Raw genomic sequence first — 20,155 nt, 5'->3', positions numbered from 1 at the left:
TATATTTCAAGGACTTAGTACCATCAAAGAATAGGAAAGTTACCTATGGTAAGATATGTAAATTATGAGGAAATGTAAATTCATAATAATGTAAATAGTGGGTAACAGACATTGCTTTTTTGAAAGATTATTCAATTTAAATAAAAGTTTAAATCTTTGGATTTTTTTTGTGTAATTTACGTTCCAACTATCAGCAAAATATTGTTTAACTACAAAGTTGTTGAGCGTTATGGAAGTAGCTGCTGAGAATAACTTAGGGCTGGTGGGAAAAGAAAGCAGGCATAAGAAAGGGGGTAACTGTTTTGCCGTGTGTGTGTGTGTGTGTGTGTGTGTGTGTGTTGTGTGTGTGTATGTGTGTATGTGTGTGTGTGTGTAAGAAACCCAAAGATGAAAGGTTTAGATGAATTCACTAAGTTTCTAGCAATCAAATGCATATTTCTCATTTCAGTAGAGGTGTCAAACCATAGTACACCTGTATGTACCTACTTAAATGAGTGTTGATAAACTCAATTGAACCATCTTTCTAAATACTACAGAAGTTGTACGGAAGTTTTCTGGGTAATCTTACTGTCTTCAGGCTGTCTCTTCCTCCAGTATATATCACAGTAAGAATCATGTACCCCAAAAACCTTCCAGTCCTTCTTTTGGGAATTCTGCTGTGATTCCATAATTACCTTGTGCATCTAATTGATGAAGGGTTTTTAATTCTTATGTCAGTTGTTTCCATTCTATTGAACATAATCCAGCTAACTCCTATTGGAATACCCTTTTTCATTCCTTTCTGCAGAGCCATGTCCTGAGCCTTCCTTTTCTCAAAATTCTGTTCATTTCACTTTTTCTGTAAAACCTCTCCAGATTAGTTCCAAATGAATATAGATCATCTTTTTTTAAAGAATGTATAGCTTCATAAGGAGCAAATTAGCACCTACATAGCATTTTATCGTATTTTCTTATCTTTGCCCAGTTGAGGGCAAACCACAGAGTTGTTTTAATTTTTATCTCTTTAATTATTAATGATTTCCATCTCCTTTTCAAATAGTTGTTGAGAGTTGGTATTTCATTTTCTGGTAATTGCTTTTTGTAAATTGGGAACCTTATCTATTGTGAAATAGCTCTTAATCTTTATAAATTTGCATCTTATAGATTTTGGAAGGTTTTTTTTTACCATCAATGTTTAATACAAAGGCTATATATATATGTGTGTGTGTGTGTATGTGTGTGTGTGTGTGTGTGTGTGTATTGTGTAGATAAACATTATGATATGTAGTTTTTCTTGTTCTGGATACAAGGGAAGAGACGGGAGTTAGGACAAAAAATGCATTTGAATCGGTACTGGAGAGAGGGATGCTATCAGGACGTAGCCACTGGAGGAGACAGAATATATTTGGGACTCAGTTAGCAGAAGGAGGTATTCTGGAGATTATCTTCAGGTTTTGACAGGAGAAAGGACAGTGATGATCCTGCATGAGACACCTTTCAAAACTTCCGTCCAGGTTATACTAGCCTCTCCTCACTTTAACTAATGTGGAAGAATGATTACCTCTCAATGCAGCTGCTCAGTGATGTGAGTAATGGATAGGAGTTTTTGAAGGAGAGCTAAAGAGGGTGTTATTTAGGTCATTGTGATTGGTTTCATACCTCTGATGTCACAGGCAAGGAGCAGCCAATTAGTGAAGTTGCTAGGGCGTGTAATTTTCTAACATGGAGGCTTCCAAAGGAGTTTCCAGAAAGAGAAAGGATATCAGGCAAGTAAAGGAGCATTTTAGAGCAGTGAGAACCTATTTCTTGGGTTTTGTCTTTCTTGTAGAAAGAGAGGTTCCCTGGGCTACCACGCTTGTTTCCGTAAAATGTATTCATGGCATGTAAAGAGGCTGCATTCCTCCTTATTTCCAGAATTTGCACTAGAGTGTTCTTGGGAGGGCTTATTTTACAAATTCTTCATCATTAGAAAATAGCACTTTGGCAGCTATTAATCCGGTCGGTGAGTTGTCCCTGTGCAGGATATGGCTCCCCTTCCTAGCTAGTGTCTTCTTCCTTCCCACCCAGCCCTTTTTCTATAATTCCTTTATAATTTCCTGTGCCTAGACTTCTAGATTCTCAACTAACTGGTATAGGCCTATGAGAAGTCAGAAGTGGGAAACCAATCAGATATATCAGAATAAGATCTTACATTTCCCTGTTATATGCCTGGCTCTCTTCAACTTCCTTGAGCTAGAATAAAGATGTACCTTTAGAATCTCATCCATCATACTTCCAAGAGCTAGTTAAGTCACATAGTCTTATCTTAAACATGATAGGTTAAAAAGGGCATGTTGCTTTTAGCATGGCTCATCTGGTTCTTCTGAGGAAGCCATTTAAGTACTAACAATGGAACCTAATAGACACACTTAGTCACAGTTTTCTACTGGTTCCTAGTGTTTGACCTTTCCAGGCACAAGCTGCGTTTTAAGAGTGCATACTTTTAATCCCATAAAAATACTTACTTGATTGAAATGGAAATTCTTGTATACTCCCTGAAAGAGCAAGGCAGTGCCATGCATTCATTATTGGTCCAAATTCTTGTTTTGAGGGTATGGCTCTGAACTTCCCCCTGCCTGTAGTATCAGAGGAGGCACAGAAAATACTGTCCACAGAACTGTCCAAAAAAAGGAATTGAAGTGGTTAAGAAAGCTGGCAAAATATTGCAGCCCCTGCTACCTGAGATGTTATAGTTAATGTAAGTTTTCTAGATTGAGATCTGACTTTCTCATGGGGCCCCAGGATAGGAACCCCTGCTCTAGGAGAAATATATGTGAAGAAAATCTTATATTTCTTCTTTTAGTTTGGAGGGGCAAGGGAATAAATATTCAGGAAGTTCAAGTTCAGATTTCTAGCAATTTCAATCCTCTGGATTACAGCCACAAACCTGGAAGTAAAGGACAAGGCTTCTTAGCAGAAGACAAAATCAGCTAACACAAACCCCCTTTTCTTTCAGGAACTCATTCCCTCCCTCTCCTTCTGCCTCTCCCTCTCTCTCCCTCTTGCTCTACTTCTCCCTCTCTCTCTCTCTGTCCTGACTCTGTGTCCATTTGTGTGTCCCTTATCTTCCCTTACCCCTACTCTGAGTGTTCTCTTTTCCCATGCCAAGACAAATGGGGGCTCAGAACTGTTCCTGTCATATATCTCTCATTTGCCAGGGCTTTGGCATCATGATCTCCAAGTACCAGAATTGCTGCATGGAGAGATTGGCATTAGGTGTCTGTACATATTCATTCTCACCAGCTGGATGCAAGCTGGGTGGCTTTTTCTGTGCACTGTCCAATTCTTAACCCTCTTCCTAACTTCTTAAAGTTCACTGGAAAGAGCAACTCAAAACCTCTTTAAGGCTACTGGACGTACTGCCTAAGATTTTTCAGAGATCTTTACTAGAACAAAACCCAACTCATTCATGCTAATGTTTCCTCTATTTCCATGAAGTGCCCTCTTTATTTACTCTTTAACTCACAATAACTCTAATTAGTCACTGTAAGTACTACCATTGGCATGCTGACCACAGTCTACTCCACAGTTCTCACTAATGCCATTAATCCAGTGTTGAGAAGATATGAAGGGCATCACTGGTCCTGGCTCTCATTTACAAAGATAAGCAACTGTGAATCCTCTTTGCCTCAGGGATATAGCTACTATTTCCTCAGAGTCTATCATTTCTTCATTACTTAGCTGACAAGTCTAGAAGTCTCCCTGCAACCAGAACTTATTGCCTTAAAATTATGTGTAAAATAAGGTTAATAATATAATAAGTTTGGTTAGAAGTTGTTTTCCCCCTGGCAATTTCGTTTCTTCCTAAGTTATAGGACAGTACATTAAGACACACTGAAAGAAAGGTAGATGATTCCTGGTAATGCTGTAGAAGTTGATACTGAGAAAAGGAATGACAACATTCTAAGGCCAGTCAGTATCAAAGGAAACAGCTTCTTTGCCTCAGTGTAGTACTCAGTTACCAAGAAAAGAAAATTATATTCAGTATACTTATTTTAACAAGGTAGAGGTTTTAGAAAAAATTTAGAAATTTTTAAAAAATGGCTTAAAATCAAAATATCACTTGCCTTTAAGTTTCAGTTATTTGTAAAATTAAGTTATCTAAAAATTCAGTATATAATAGTATCTAAATGAAGCATGATTATAATTAGTTTTATATATGACACAATGTATTGGATTTGGGAATTAGTTTATATTCCTGTTTAAACTAAAATATTCAAACTTAATCATTTACATTATGTGTGCTTTGATTATTCTTTGTAAATCAAATTTTTTTTGCATTTTTGGACTGTCATTTTCATGTCTACATTTTACAAGCTGGAACTAAACCCAAGCCAGTAAACAGTCAAAAGTATTGATAGGTCTAATCAGAATATTTCATCTTGCTTAAATAAAGTTAGTCTTGATAAAAAAAAAAGGCAAAAAGAACTATAGTTTATGACTCTAGAAATTATTCATCTAATTAGATATTAGAATTATTAAGTCTGTAACATATACTTTGGTTTGGTTCACTTTGCTTATAGAAAATTGCATTTCCTGACTCACACTGGGTTATAGACATCTTGAAGCCAGTGACCTAGACTTCTGCTTTCTTTTGGCTTCTCACGGCTCATAATCTTATTTTCTACACCGAGAAATGGGTGGTGTCAACTGACTCGATTTTAATTTTTTTACTTCCTCCTTGCTTTTGTTATTTTTTTTCACTTTTATTTCATTTTTTCCAGTATACCAATATCCTATACTAGCTTTTATAATTAATGTAATATACATATAGGAAATACTCCTGTTCCTATTTACCTGTCACATGCCTTACTTTCAAAAGGACATTTTGACCTTTAGAATTATTGGACCAAAGCATTATTCACTCCTCAGATTAAGAATGCTTTCTCTGACATTCCTTATAGCTAGTCTAATTATAATTTAAAATGAGGCTAACTGCTCTTCCTTTTACTTGTGGGGGAGAGTGAGGGCAGGTGGCTGAGCGGAGTTGGTTGACCCCTTTTCTCTAAAGATGAGACATGACTGACTCACTTGCCCTATCTGAGGACAACCTCACCTCTTAGTTCTTTCAACTTGATTCCTCCCAGAATAGTACTCTTCCTCTCTTCCCCCCTCCCCCCACTTTATTCCTTCTTCACCACCCACCCCAGCAATCCCTTCCTGGTGACTTGCCACCATGGCAACTCTTCCTGTGTTGGATTCAACCAGACGTGGTCATATGTGAGAATACAGCTTATGTTCCTTCATAAATCATCTGGCAGGTTGAATACTCTAATCCACCCAATCTCCTCCCTTCTCCTCTCCCCCCCAACTCCCATCGTTTTAATCTTAGCCCTTGCTGAATGTTTGACACACTTGACATTGTAAGGTTTTTAACACTCTTTGGCACTAGAGCACTGTTCTTGTGATAACTGAAAAAGTGTGTGTGTGTGTGTGTGTGTGTGTGTGAACCTTTAGTTTCCAAGTCGTTTGAAAATACTCTTGACAAAAATCCTCCTCTTTATGCTATTTGCCTGCTGTGAATCAGCAGGCTGTACAAGAGAACTTTGATTGCTTGTTAGAATGGATGGTATCAGTCTTGTTTTGTTTTGTTTTTTCTTTTTCTTTTCCTTCAGGATGCTTCAAGATGAAACGCCACAGGCATCTAAGCAGCAGTGACAGTTCAGACAATGAGAGTAAGTAGTATGTACTAGCAATCTCATGATCTATCCCCCTCTTGTGGGTTTCCTCCTGTGGTTTGAGGGCAAACAGTTTCACCTCCCTCTATAATTAAAAAAAGGGGGGGAGGGGGATCACAGTTCAGTGTCTTTGACTCTTGATTTAGACTAAATTTTAATACTATTAGAGAGAGATAAATTAAATGGAAAAACAGATTTTATATTTTTTTTTGGTCATACAAATTGTATAGCTATTTCACATTTCTTGACTACAGACAATAAACAAAGCCTTGTAAAGTTTAATAGAAGTGTTTGTAAAGGAAGAGCCAGGCCTGGTAATTTTAGGCTCTAAATTCCAGTTCTAGCCTAGCCATTTTAGTGTGGGACCTTGGGCAAGTCTTCACATGTTAAATGACCAAAGCCAGATTCATTTTACCTCTTGAAGGTAGGAAATAATCATTCTCATCCATCTGTGGGAAATGCTAATGCTTCAAAACTACTAAACACAGTGGTTCTTTTTCTAAAAGCTAATTGTCAGAGATTTACCTTTTGATAAATTGCTAAGAGCATAATTCTCCTTGCCAAGTTCCCTGCTTAACAGTTTCAGTTTTTCCTACTTCTTTGGGGTACCATTTGTGTAAGTGTAACTTGAATTGTACTGTTCCTAAATATTATGCAGTGTGGTTGCAAAAAAAAAAGTATACCCTGTTTTTCAGGCTCAAAAAATACCTATCTTTTATATAGGCTAGGAGGTCATCTGCTAATGCTATTAACCTCCATTAAAAAGATCTTCAAGTTACATACAACTTATAGTATCTCCTGGGTAAGAAAGCAGGTTTATATTCTTTTGGATGATATTTTTAATAGTAGCTTATGACTGAGATCATGTTTTATACTTCAAACAGGTCCTTCCACTTCTTTTTCTTCCTGCTCAAAATATAGGAGCAAGTCAAAAACTCCAGCAAAGGAACAAAAGAAACCTGCAGAGGTGAGATCATAAATTCATCTTGAGTGTACCCTGTGATAAGATCAAGGTTTTGGTTTTGGTTTTGGGTTTTTTTTTTACATGCTTTTTTTCCTTCTCTGGCTTATCTGAAGTCCTACAGAGTAAAGTATGTGCTAATGGAGAACAGTGGAACTGTATCTCCCCTCATAAGTTATAATCATTTCACTTAGATAGGATTATAGCCTTAGAAACAGAAGGGACCTTTAAGGTTATGTAGTCCAGCTCACCTCATTTTGCAGATGAGGTAGTAGAAGCCCAGAGAGGGTAAAGTCACACAAGGTAGTTAGGACAGAGCAGAAATTAAAACCCAGATCCTCTGAATCTTAGGCCAGTATTCTTTCCACTGTACCATACCGTCTCATATTCTATTTATCTTCTATCTATCTATATATCTATGTATCTATCTATCTATCTATCTATCTATCTATCTATCTACCTATCTATCTGTCTGTCTGTCTGTCTGTCTGTCTATCTATCTATCCATTTATTTATTTATTTGTTTGTTTGTTTGTTTTATTGTCTCATATTTTAAAAAAAGATTATTACTCCCTAAGGGTGAAGTAAAATTGAGATCCTCACAATTTGAGGGTTTGTTTGGGGTTCTTTATTTTAGTGATTCATGGAACCACATACAATGTTTGGCTTGGTGATATCTGGCTTGGTAAGTTAGCTGATGGGTACCTCAGAATTTATCTAAGCTTACCCCCTCAAACCAATGCCAAGGAAGGTTAAATGGCTTGCCCATGTTCATATAGGTAATTAGCATTAGAAGCATAATTTAAACCCAAAGAATACTTTTTCCCATGGTACTAGGATGACTCTTTTCCAAACATGATCCACTGCTACCTGAATTTCTTGGATCACAGTTTAACAGGGCAAAGATTTCCCTGGTTAAAGATAAAGTTTGTTCCTACCAGTAGCAGGCCAGGAGACTGCATACTTTTGCAATCTAATTATCCCTGATTCTAAGCATCCATGGTTCCCTTCAGGTTTGGGGCTGCTGGTTTGTAGCCCCTGAATTGAATTCTTGGCCCCATTAAACACTTAGAAATAAGGGGAATCATTTCCTGAGGTATGCTGGACTTCTAATATTCTGAGACTTGGCTGACTAGTCATTCTAATATTCTACCACTCCCCAAGCAGACTTCTTAAAATGGTGAGGCAACATACCATGCAGCCAGTAAATTCTTTAAGTTTTGTGTTGAAGAATTATATCCTTTATTATTGGAAAGCAAGTTTTTGAGATTAAGAATTATGCCTGGTTTTGTTTGATTACCCCTACAGCATTTAACATTTTGCTAGGTATACTGTACATATTCAATAAATGATTGTTTGACTTAGAAATATGATCATTTATAATATATTAGCCTGCTTGACAGTAGAATAATTTTTGTGAGAATTTTCCTTATGTGAATTTATTAGTAAACATTTATTAAATTCCTGCTGTGATAATAGCCCTTGGGAATACAAAGACAAAGTATCTACTCTCAAGGAGGTTGCATTCTACTGCATAAAATGTAACAAATATTAGTGCAATCTTAGGATTGTATCACAATCATGATTTTTCTCTTGTTTTTGTGAGGGAAATGCTTTTATAAACTTGAGGCAGTATATGCATGTGCATTGTTATTATTGTTAGCCATTAAATAGCATTAAATGTATATTCTTGGGGGCAATAGTCCATTATATTAACATATCTTTTACTAGTTAATCCCTGAGTAGCTGGGGAAATGAAATATATTTTCAGAATTCAAAAAGTAGGTCAGAGACCCTCTCCTTATTTTTCTTAGGGGATTCCAAAAGTACACTTCTTTCACCTCTTAGAATCCTTTGAATGTAAGTGATATTATCATTTTCTTTTACTATGCTGAATTGGAAAAGAAATATAACTAAAACATCTCATTTTCTAATCTAGGTTATTTTAAAGATTGGTGGATAGTACTGTGTATTTAAAAAGTTTTACAGTTGTATTATCTGACATGTTTCTATTATCTCAGGTGCTTATGTGGTTGAACAGTGTGGAAATACAGTACCTTTTTATTATACGCTGTAATGAGGAAAAGGAATTGGTAATAGGAATAATAGAAAACAAACTAGCCTGTGCTTACCCTTCAGCTCAACCTTAGATCTTATAATAAGGAGTTACGTTTCAGCCATATTTGGACCATTATAGCCCTTATGACAGGGGCTTCTTACACAGTGACTTAAATTTGACTGGGCTTTTGAAGTGTCATAAATTCCTTCAGCATGGAAGCTTTTATCTACTTCCTTTTTCTGAGCGAGGTCAGTTGCCTACCCCAGGTCTGTGGGGCCCACCATATTGGTGCTAGACTTAATACAAACAGATACATAGTCCACTTTAGTCCTATCACAGCTCAGAACTCCTGAAATTAAACAGTGTATCAGCCTCTGCCTCCCTAGAAGCAAAGATGACTGACTTTTGCCATGCCTAACTCCATCCAGCCATCTAAAGATGGTAAGCACTTGTACAGCAATTTTTGTTAACTTAGAGTTCTAGCAGTTCACCTGTAGCAGGAGTTCAGATGAGTCTTTCTCCTTATTTTCTCTGTCTCTTGTCATTCATTCAGATAGAAAAGTCATCTCTTAGGTGATATCAAACTGTTTAGTAGAGGTGCTGACCTTAGGAAAATATTTTCCTCAGAGGCTTTGGAATCTGTAAGTTTCTGCTTTGCTGTAGACACTCTTTTAAAGTTGGAGATTGTAAAAGCCCCTAGTCACAATTTACTCTTCTAGGCCTCTTCCTTTGTCCTCAGCCCCTCTCCACATGCTTATCTCTTTTTCTTTTCTGCAGCCCCCTTTTGGTATCTCCTGAGTTCCTTTTTATCCCCACCTCCTGGCCTCTCCCGTTTGCAAATTGCCTCTAGTTATAGTTTGTTCTACGGTCTGTAGCCCTCAGGAGTTCTGATAAGAAGACTCTCTGGCAATGAATGGAATCTGAGTCCTTTGCCAAACTTCTGATAACCTTCCTGTTGCCTCTTTACCTCACCCAGCTATGAGGTAGAAACCTTGTGTTTTTGGAGGGGCTGAAGAGGAATGCTAATATGATCCAGGACCTTCTTGACCCTTCCTTTCTGACTGAAGTCAATTTTGCATTCTAGTTTTATCCCTGTTTATGAAGAATGTTACAGAACTTTACGAGAAGGAGGGAAATTGTATCTACTGTTGTGGTGTTACAATCAGTGCATTGTTCCTTACTTAGTCTCTATCTAGCCAGGTACAACTGAGTGTCCACTTTAGTGTTTTGTCTTTAGGGGTGACAAACCACAGGGACAGCAAATCCCCTGAGAATGAAACTCAAGCATAAAAATTATTTTTTTAAATTTCATAAATTGAGAGAAACAGCATTAATAGTAGGTAGAGAGAAATAACCTTATTACATAGTTTCTCTTTGTTCCTCCCCCTTCTGTTGAAGGTAAAAGTGATGCTACATTAGGCAGAGAATTAAAGACTTTGAAGTTTATCTTTAAATCCTAACCTTTTCTTTGGCTGGAAGATAATGTTGGAAGGAGAGCTGTCTTCCACTATCCAGTCTTTCTCAAGTATCAAAATGAGGAAAATGTGTAAACCATTCATTTTTACCTCTTGAGTGTTTACATTTAAATAGAAACTTATTTATATTAAAGAGTTACCTCAATCAAAATTCTCATTTTAAAAGCTTTTCCACTCTGAATTTGAGAAAAATAAATGCCTCAGATAAGTCATCTTCCTTTCTACCATTCTTGCTAACTGAGCACTTATCAGATCTCTTTTCTCTACATTTCATTATTTTAGAGCTCGAAGAGACCTTTAGTGTACATCATAACATGCTATCTTATGGAGGATTGGGAATCATCATAAGTCTCCAAACTCAGGATCATAATAGTATTTTTTCAGGGATTTTGTACCTAGGATTCATAGTTTTGGTAGAGGTTAGGTTCTTTGGGTTTCTAACTTTGGAATTCCATAATTCTTTAGTTTAACCGAGGGAAGAAATGAAAGAACTGCCAGGTCCCATGGAAATTATGATGAAGGGTGCCTTGTGGGCAGAGTACTCTGCTTAGGCACTGGCAAGTATATAGATAAGACACCTTCCCTATGAATATTATAGTACAGGAGGGAGGGACAATTCAAATACAGCTACAATGCATATTACAAGGTAAGTGCATTAGAAAATTAAACATAAAATGCCAAGTGAAATAAGGAAAAAAAAATTTGTGTATGAGAAAGACAGACGCAAAAAGAGAGAAAAAGAAACAGAGAAAGACATACAGAGACAGAAACTTTGTTTTTTAGGCAATTGGGGTTAAGTGACTTGCCCAGGGTCACATAGCTAGTAGGTGTCTGAGGCCAGATTTGAGCTCAGGTCCTCCTGAATTCAGGGCCGGTGCTCTATCCACTGTGCCACCGAGCTGCCCCAGAAACTTTCTTGTTTCCCTTGATCTGCCATTGTTGCCCTAGTGATCTAATCCTGAGTATTTCCCATTATCCGCCTCTTTCTCTCCCTGTTTCTTCTTATTCTGTAGAGTAATGCTGAGGAAATCAGGTGTACACACACACACACACACACACACACACACACACACCACATCTGGTGAGAGTAAAAATCAGGACTTGTTTTGAGATTTCAGTGGAGAGGAGAAAATCTGGAACATATATTATAAGGAATGTGATAATATTGATAAGCGAGTAATAAAAGGATAGCCATGCAGCCATTAGGGCTTAGGTAAGTTTAGACATAGTTATATATAGTGAATCTGGCTCCATTTTACTCAGAATATTGAGCTCACAGAACTTGAAGTCCCTTAACTCAATCTCCCTTTCCCTGCTAAGATAATTGACCAACAAAAAACAAATCAAAAACAACCTTTTGTGATAACTGACTGATGTGGAGCTGACCCTATTAATCTTCATTTCTGTCTTGAGAGGGTCACTCTAGTACACACCTTCATTTTGAGATATTCTGTAATCATGCAAGAAAATAACTGTTCTGGGAAATGGGAAAGGAACAGGTATTTTCCCAAGAACAACTGTAGGTGGAAGCTTCCATGATGAGTAGGGTGGAGCTCCAGAATGAAGGAAACAAATGTATATTTGTTGAGTGCCAAGAAGACCCAAATTCCATCCTCAGACACTTACTAGCTGTTTGACTGGACAATTCACTTAACTTCCCTGTGCTCCATTTTCTTCAACTATAAAATAAGAATGTTCTTGTACACAGTAACAGCAACATTGTGAAATGACCAACTTTAATAGACTTAGCTCTTCTCAGCCATGCAATGATCTAACACAATTTCAAAAGACTCATGATGGAAAATGCTATGAACATCAAGAGAAAGAACTATGGAGTCTGAATACAGATGGAAGCATACTATTTGCTCTTTCTTTTTTTCTTTCTTGTGGTTTTCTCCTTTTGTTCTGATTCTTCTTGCACAACATAACTAATGTGAAAATGTTTAATATGATTGTACATGTATAGCCTATATCAGATTGCATGCCGCCTTGGGGAAGGGGGAGGGAAGGGAGGAGGGGAAATTTAGAATTCAAAATCTTATAAAAGTGAATGTTGAAAACTAAAAATAAATTTAATAAAATAAAATAAAGGTCTTTCCAATTCTGAATCTGATCCTATGATCCAGATTTTTTGTAAAGTCTACGGACAACTAGCTAAGATGTATTTATGCTACTTAATTGTTTTTAAGGGTTTACTGTTGGGGCACAGTAGATAGAGCACCGACCCTGGAGTCAGTAGGACCTAAGTTCAAATCTGGCCTGAGACACTTACTAGCTGTGTGACTCTGGGCAAGTAACTTAACCCTGATTGCCTCAAAGAACAAAAAGAGAGTTTACTGTCCATGGATTTGCAGTTAGGATGGCATTATTGATGATAATAGTTATGTAGAAGAGAGTGAATAATGCTGGGTGGAATTAGTCCTGAATTCATGTTCTACCTTTGAAACATACTGGCTTATGTGATCAAAGGCAAATAACTTACCCTCTCAGTGCCCCTGGCAATATTTTAAGACTGTAAATTTCAAAAGGATGCTGACCTTCTTTGGTAGAGGGAGTTTCTTCACTCCCCCCAACCCCCCAGTGAAAATGTTGTATAGAGTCATCAAATTTTAGAGCTAGAAGATATCTTAGAAGTCATCTAGTTAAGCCTCCTCATTATGAGGAGACTGAGACCTAGAGAAGTGAGTTGATTTGTCCAAAATCATACAACTAGTTGTATAAATGCTCTCTGCATAAGCTAGTCAAGGATCTTGGTTTTTTGAGTCTCAATCAAATGTTATTTCCACTATGCTAATAAAAAATGCTTTTATGTTAAGAGTTTGTTGGGAGTAGAGAAGGGAGAGGAATTAGAATGCTTACAATATTCTCATGATATTTTTGGGAGAAGAGTAGGGCAAGATGAAGGAAATAAGGTTGGAAAGAATTGTTAAAAGCACTCTAATTGTACTTTAAAGTGGGATGGTAGTAATTAAAACCACCAAAAGAAGAACCGGAGTATTATTCTCTTCTAATTCCATTAAGGATATACTAATGCAACCAATAAAAAATAAAAAAGAAGCATGATCCTAGCGACCAGAGTATGGGGCTGTATTACTGACTTAGCCCAGTGTGGCCTCGGGTTGAGTGAAGTGATGCCATGTGGTGTAGGAAGAGCATAGTCTACTAGAGGTCAGCTTTTGGTCTCAGCTCTTCAGTCTCTCTTCACCACTATCCACATCTAGTCCATTGCTAAGTCTTATTGTTTCTGCCTCCACAATATAGCTCATGTCCATCATTTATTCGTGTAGCCACTCCCCAAGTTCAAACTCTTATCACCTCTCACTTGGAGTATTGCAGTAGTCTGTATTTTTTATTGTTCTCTTTGCTTCCAGTCTCTCCCCAATCTGCTCCTTCCTCCCCTTGGCTGCCAAAATAAGCATCTCAAAGCACAAACCTGACCAGGGCACTCTCACTTTTCCCCCTTACCCTGCCTTCTTTCCCCCGAGAATTTTCTGTGGTCTCTTGTTGCCTCTTGGATAAAATGCAACGCCTGGCCTTTGCTTTAAATCACTTCACAGTCTGCCTCCAGCCTTTCCAGGCTTATTTCACCACACTCATGCTTCATACTCTCTACATTCCTTCAACATTGGCTCACTTGTTCTTCTTGAAAGTTAGCATTCCATCTTTGTCCTACATACCTTTGCAGAAGCAATCTTTCATGCTTAGAATTTACTCCCTCTTCATTTCTACCTCTATGAACCCTTAGCTTCTTCAAGGCTCAGCCCAGGTACTCCCTTATGTAGGAATCCTTTCCACTCTTCCTCTCCTCACATTATCATATATTTTATTATCTGTTTGCATGCTGTATTCCTCAGTGGAATCTAAGCTTCTTGAAAGGCAGGGATTTATTTTTCTGTCTAGTGCCCACCATAATGCTTTTCACATAATAGGGCCTTAATAAATTATTGAATTAAATTGCATGACCTTGGGGACATCATTTTCCCTTTCTGGGCCTCCATTTCTTTGGAAATTGATGGAGTTAGAAGAAAAAACAAACATTTATTAAGTATCTAGCATATGACATGCACTGTGCTGAGTGCTTTACAAGTATTATATTTCTGATCTCATATGATCCCCACAATAACCCTGGGAGGTAGATGCTATTATTATTCCCATTTTACAGTTGAGGCAACAGACATAAGTTAAATGACTTGCTCAAGATCACAGTGCCAGGAAGTATTCAATGCCACATTTGAACACAAGTCTTCCTGACTCCAAGGCAAGCATTCTCTTCTAATTCCATAGCGTCTGGGATCTCTTTTCTAAAATGCAGTAGAATCTTAATTTTTTGTGGTAATAATAAAGGCCTGTTTTCTCTGATCTCTTTTATCCTGTGTGTGTTGTGATACTGGTGGGAAAGAATATATACAAAAGCTTCTGTTTCTTTTTTGGAAGCACTGTGTTACATCCAGAGCAGCTAGGTAGTGTAGTGGATAGAGCACTGGGCTTGGAATCAGGAAGACTCATCTTCATGAATTCAAATACACCCACTTACTAGCTATGTGACCTTGAGCAAATCACTTAACCCTGTTTGCCTCAGTTCACCATCTGTAAAATAAGCTAGAGAAAGAAATTACAAACTATTCCTATATTTTTGCCAAGAAAACCCCAGAATGGGGTCATAGAGAGTCAGATGTGACTGAAACAATTGAACAGCAACAAAATGTTATGTTCAAGTATCCCAAACATCTCATACCACAAGATCCTAGATTTAAAGCTACAAGGGCCCCTCGAGGCCAACATTATGGAGTGGATAGAGAGCTTGAAATCAAGAAGGTCTGAGTTCAAATTTTGCATCAAGCCTCTGTGAACATCAGTAACATCAACTGCGGAATTAACGAGTTGGTTTTGATGACTTCTAACTCTAAATTTATGACTTTATGATCTCCTATTTCACAGCTGAGAAAACTGAGAGTAGAGTGGTTAAGTGTCTTAGCTAGAGTCTCTTGGGTCAAAAGAAGTGGGATTTGAACCCAAGTTCTTTGACTCCAGAGGCAGGGTTCTTTGTACCATATCACACTGCCCTACTGAGATAAATTTCATTATTGATAACATTCCATTGATATCTATCATTTCATTGATAGGATGAGAAAGTAGATCTATCAGGTGCTGAAATAGAAAAATCTTAAATTTGATTTTTTTTTAGCAATTTAATAGTTCATCAGTAAATCATTCTGTTTATTGACCCTTAATAATCATTTGTGGAATCAGAGACCAGTAAAAATATTCTCAGTGAACCTCTAGGGATAGCCTTTTTAATTGAAACTTTGGAGCCTTACTGCTTTTCCCCATCACTACCTTCTTGTTCAGTCATTTCAGTCATGTCTGACTCTCTGTGACCCTGTTTTGGGGTTTTCTTGGCAAAGATACTGGAGTGGTTTGACATTTCCTTCTCCAGCTCATTTTACACATGAGGAAACTGAGGCAGAGTAAAGTGACTTGCTCAGGGTCACACAACTAGTAAGTGTCTGAGGCCAGATTTGAGCTCAGGAAAATGTCTTCCTGATTCCAACCTCAGTGCTGTATCCACTGAGTGATCTAGCTGCCCTCCTGTCACTACCCCCTACCTCCCAATGCTAAATATCTTTGAACCAGCCACAGTAGAGAGCATATCACTTTTTAAGGTAACATGCAGTAGCCCCATTCGTTCCCCAGCCTCCTTCTCCCAAGGAGCACATAGTAGTGAGGTATTATTTTGAAATGAGCAGTCCTGGGGAGGCTGCTATGGTTCATGGTAAAATAGTAAGAAGCCTGGTTTGGAGTTTATGGATGTGGGATTGAATCCTGACATTGTTACTGTGTGACCTTGGGTTAGTTGCTTCCCTTCTCTGGGTTTCTGTGTCCTCTGCAAAGTGAGGAATTTGAATCAAAATGATCTCTAAGATTTCTTCCAAGCTAGGTGGCACAGTGGATAGAGCTCCAGCCTTGGAGTCAGGAGGACCTGAGTTTAAATTCGGTCTCAGACCAGATACTGGACACTCTCTAGCTGTGTGACCCTGGGCAAATCACTTAACCCAAATTGCCTTGCAAAAAAAAAGATTCCTTCCAGCCCTGACAATCTTTGAACATATTTTTGAAAGAAAATTTACCTCTTCAGCCTCAAAATCCACATGTGAAACTTCCTTAAGTTCCACTCAGATTAGCCATTGAAAAAACGCTCCGTGAGTTCCCCTTCTTTGAAGTTCCACAGAGGAGAAAAAAAAATTTAGTACTTAAAAAACTCACTTTTCTTGGGGGCTCTGTCCAACAATCTTAATTATTTTCAGCCTTGTTTTTAAAAGGCCTTAGCAGTCTAGCTCTATTTTGCCCTTCCAGACTTATTTCTTGTTGCCTCCTTTCATATACTCTGTATTCCATTTAACTGGGTTACTTGTTGTTTCCCCAAATTCTGTGTCAATACCATGCCTTTGCATGAAGCTGGTCCCATGCTTAGGATGTATTATCCTTTCTCACCTCTGTTTCTTAGAATCCCTAACTCTCTTAAGATCAATTCAAATGCCACCACTCACAGAAGTCCTTTCATGAGCCCTAACAGTTGTTAGCACCCCCCAATTACTTTGTATTTATTTAATTTAATTTTGGTTTTTTTCATCTGTATACATGTTCTTTCTCCCAGTAGACTGTAATCTCCTTGAAGACGGACTATGTTATTTTTGTCTTTGTATCTCTTTAGTATCGTTCTTAAACATAGTAGGCACTTAATACAGAGTTGTTGAGTTGAATTGAATCAAGTCCTGAACATATCCAAGAACCAGGAAATACTTAACAAAAGCATTTCAGCTGCCTTTGTGTTTATCACAAAGACTGTACACTGAACTGAACCTATTTACTCTTACTTTACAAACAATTCTAGTTAATTTTATTATCTCATTTCTAGAATCACTGGGCATTAGAAGTAGCAGATATGAAGGGATGAGAATGCTAGAGGCAAGCACAGTGAAAGCAGCTTAATACTATTGAAAGAGGGAAGGGGAAAAAAATTTTAAAGGAGACCTCCAAACTTACAAAGCATGACAGTCTAAGGCTATTTATCAAGTAGCCTCACATACTTCCATATTCCTTAAGGGCATCACTATATTATAACATTATAGAAATTGATGTTCATGATGATGATCCTAAGCCATTAAGAAAAGTTAAATTACCTTCAATACACCTAATTTCAGAAGGCAGGGAAGCATGTAATGCATTTTAGAAAGGTTTTCATCAAAAATCATTAAAATTTTTACATTTTAGTGCTTAAATGAATGTTACATTTATTTGAAAATGAACTTCTGTGGAATACTTTATTCTCTGCTATGTCTTAAAATCAGGAGACCTGGATTTGAATCCTAACTCTGCTGCAGCTAAGTAGCTGTGTAATCTTTTGACAAGTTAATTCAACCTCTATGAGTATATTTCTTCATCTATAAAATGGAAATAATAATCTTTGCAGTACAGCCTCACAGATGAAATAAGATAATGTTTATAAAGCTCTTTATAACCATGAAACAGTATAAATAGAAGCTATTATTATTATGATGAGATGTTACAAGGCAATAAAATCCTTTCTCCCATGCCTGGAATGCTCTCCCTCCTCACTTCCACCCCCTGGCACCCTTTAAGACAACTCAAATCCTACATTCTACAATAGGCTTTTCCTAGTCCCTGTTGCTTTCCCACTGCTAGAGCCTTTTCCCTGAGATTACCTTCCATTCACACTCTGTATATTTTGCATGTGCTTTTTTTTTGCATATTGTTTCTTCCATTAGAATATGAGCCCCTGGTTGGCAGCAACTGTGTTTTTTGCCTTTCTTTGTATCCCCGGCACTTAGCACCACACATGGTACATGCTCAGTGCTGCTTAAATACTTGTTGAGTGTTGACCAGCTGCCATGGGTATGATAATAATGAAAACAACATAAAAATACCATAGGATTCAAATTAATTACAGTCACCAATCTTGCTCTCAGAGAAATATAGTTGGGGCACTATGGATGCAGCATGCTGCATATACTATCAGACTCTTATCTCTTTATTGGTTAACTCAGTTTTTTTTTTCATGTAGAAAATGATTTAATGGATTTTTTTGTGCTATAATTGAAAGTTGTTGTAATGTTGTAAAAAGGCATAAATAAATATTATTTGGGGACTTCCGCTTCCGGGAGCCAAGATGGTGGAGTGAAAAGGTAGTCGCTCTCACTCTTCCCTATCAACCTCTGAAAACCCAGAAAATATCACCCCAGGAAAAAAAAAACCCTGGAACACCTGAACTAGAAGAAAGACAAGGAGCAGCAGTTCAGTAGCCCAGCAAACGGGTCTCCCAGTGCCTCAGCAAAAACAAGGGGCCCCAGGCAGACAAGTACCCTGCAGCATTCATCTGAAAGGAGGTGAAGAAAACAACCTAAAGGCTTCCTAAAGCCCCGACCTTGCTGATTCCAACCCAACACCAGGTGAGCTGTAGGAGCCCTGAAGCCTCCAATTGTGAAGAGATCCTGAAGCCCAGGTGGTAGAGCAGGCAAACACCAACACCTGGACCTGCCAGTGTCTCAGTGAGGGCGGGGGAACCGGTAGAAACCAGCTCAGAAAAGCACCAGGAGTCTCGGCAATCCACCGCAAAGGAATCTCCTGGTGCATTAGCAGAAACGAGGGAGACAACACTGCAGGGGGCCCCAGGCAGATAAAAATCCTGCAGCACCCATCTAAAAGGAGCAGAAGAAAGCTAAAGGAAAGGAAAAGCAGGCAATCTAGAATTGCCTGAAAGTTCCAGCCTTGCTGATTCCAGCCCAACGCAAGGTAAGCTGCCAGAAACCTACAGCCTCCAGTTCCCAGCATAAGAGGCCCCAGAACGCAAAGCCAGTGACCAAGACCTAGGCTCCCAACACAAGAAACTTGGGTCAGTACCCTCTGTGCCCCAGCAGGAGAGCTCAATCTCTTTAAAGGCCAGGAAATAAAGAAACACCATGAGTAAAAAGAAACGTACCATAGATTCATATTATGAGAAGAGTGAAGATCAAGACAGAAATTCTGAAGAAGACAACATTGTCAACAAACCCACATCTGCAACAACAAAAGGGAATATGAACTGGTCTGAAGCCCAAAAATCCTTCTTAGAAGAGCTCAAGAAGGATTTTAATAGTCACATGAGAGAGGTAAAAGAGTCCTTCAAAAATACAATTGGCCAGTTGGAAAGAAAATACACTGAAGAAAACAAGTCCCTAAAAAACACAATTGGCCAATTGAAGAAGGAAGGACAAAAACTAACAGAAGAGTACACTGAAGAAAACAAGTCCCTAAAAAACACAATTGGCCAGTTGAAGAAGGAAGTACAAAATCTAACAGAAGAGTATGCTGAAGGAAACAAGTCCCTAAAAAACACAATTGGCCAGTTGAAGAAGGAAGTACAAAAACTAACAGAAGAAAACAAGAATCTTTAAAAACTAGAATTGGACAAATGGAAACTAATGTCTCTATGAGAGAGCAAGAATCAGTCAAATAGAAACAAAAAAATGAAAAAATCGATGAAAATGTAAAATACCTCATCAGTAAAACAACCGACCTGGAAAATCGACTCAGGAGAGACAATTTAAAAATTATTGGACTACCTGAAAATCATGATGAAAAAAAGAGCCTGGACAGTATCTTTCAGGAAATCATAAAGGAAAACTGCCCAGAAGTCCTAGAACCAGAAGGGAAAATAACCATAGAAAGAATCCACCGATCACCACCTGAAAGAGATCCCAAATTGACAATGCCAAGAAATATAATAGCAAAATTCCAAAATTACCAGATGAAAGAGAAGGTGCTGCAAGCAGCCAGAAAGAAAGAATTTAAATATCATGGAACCACAGTCAGGATTACACAGGACCTTGCAGCTTCTACATTAAAAGACCGCAGGGCATGGAACATGATATTCCGTAAGGCAAAGGAGCTTGGAATGCAGCCAAGG

The 20,155-nt window shown here is 38.0% G+C and overlaps 1 protein-coding gene across 5 annotated transcripts in view; it reads left to right on the top strand.

Annotated features, from left to right (window-relative positions):
• The window catches only part of JADE3 (jade family PHD finger 3), a 201,285-nt gene that overhangs the window by 105,514 nt on the left and 75,616 nt on the right, over positions 1–20,155 (top strand). For 4 of the 5 annotated variants that reach the window (XR_013482761.1, XR_013482760.1, XR_013482759.1 and 1 more), the window contains 2 exons: positions 5,634–5,693; positions 6,581–6,663. Coding sequence is in view for 1 of the 5 variants with exons in the window: in XM_078146310.1 (XP_078002436.1) it covers positions 5,634–5,693; positions 6,581–6,663 (143 nt within the window). In the remaining 4 variants the exon portion in view is untranslated. Of the gene's footprint in view, positions 1–5,633; positions 5,694–6,580; positions 6,664–20,155 lie in introns of those variants that run through there. The other variant, XR_013482763.1, reaches the window with a different exon arrangement.

Source organism: Phascolarctos cinereus, unplaced genomic scaffold (genome assembly GCF_003287225.1).
Source record: "Phascolarctos cinereus isolate Bilbo 61053 unplaced genomic scaffold, phaCin_HiC Scaffold_726;HRSCAF=1367, whole genome shotgun sequence".
In the NCBI taxonomy this organism is placed as follows: domain Eukaryota; kingdom Metazoa; phylum Chordata; class Mammalia; order Diprotodontia; family Phascolarctidae; genus Phascolarctos; species Phascolarctos cinereus.
Note: the sequence above shows the minus strand (reverse complement) of the source record. Positions and strands in the feature narration are given on the sequence as shown.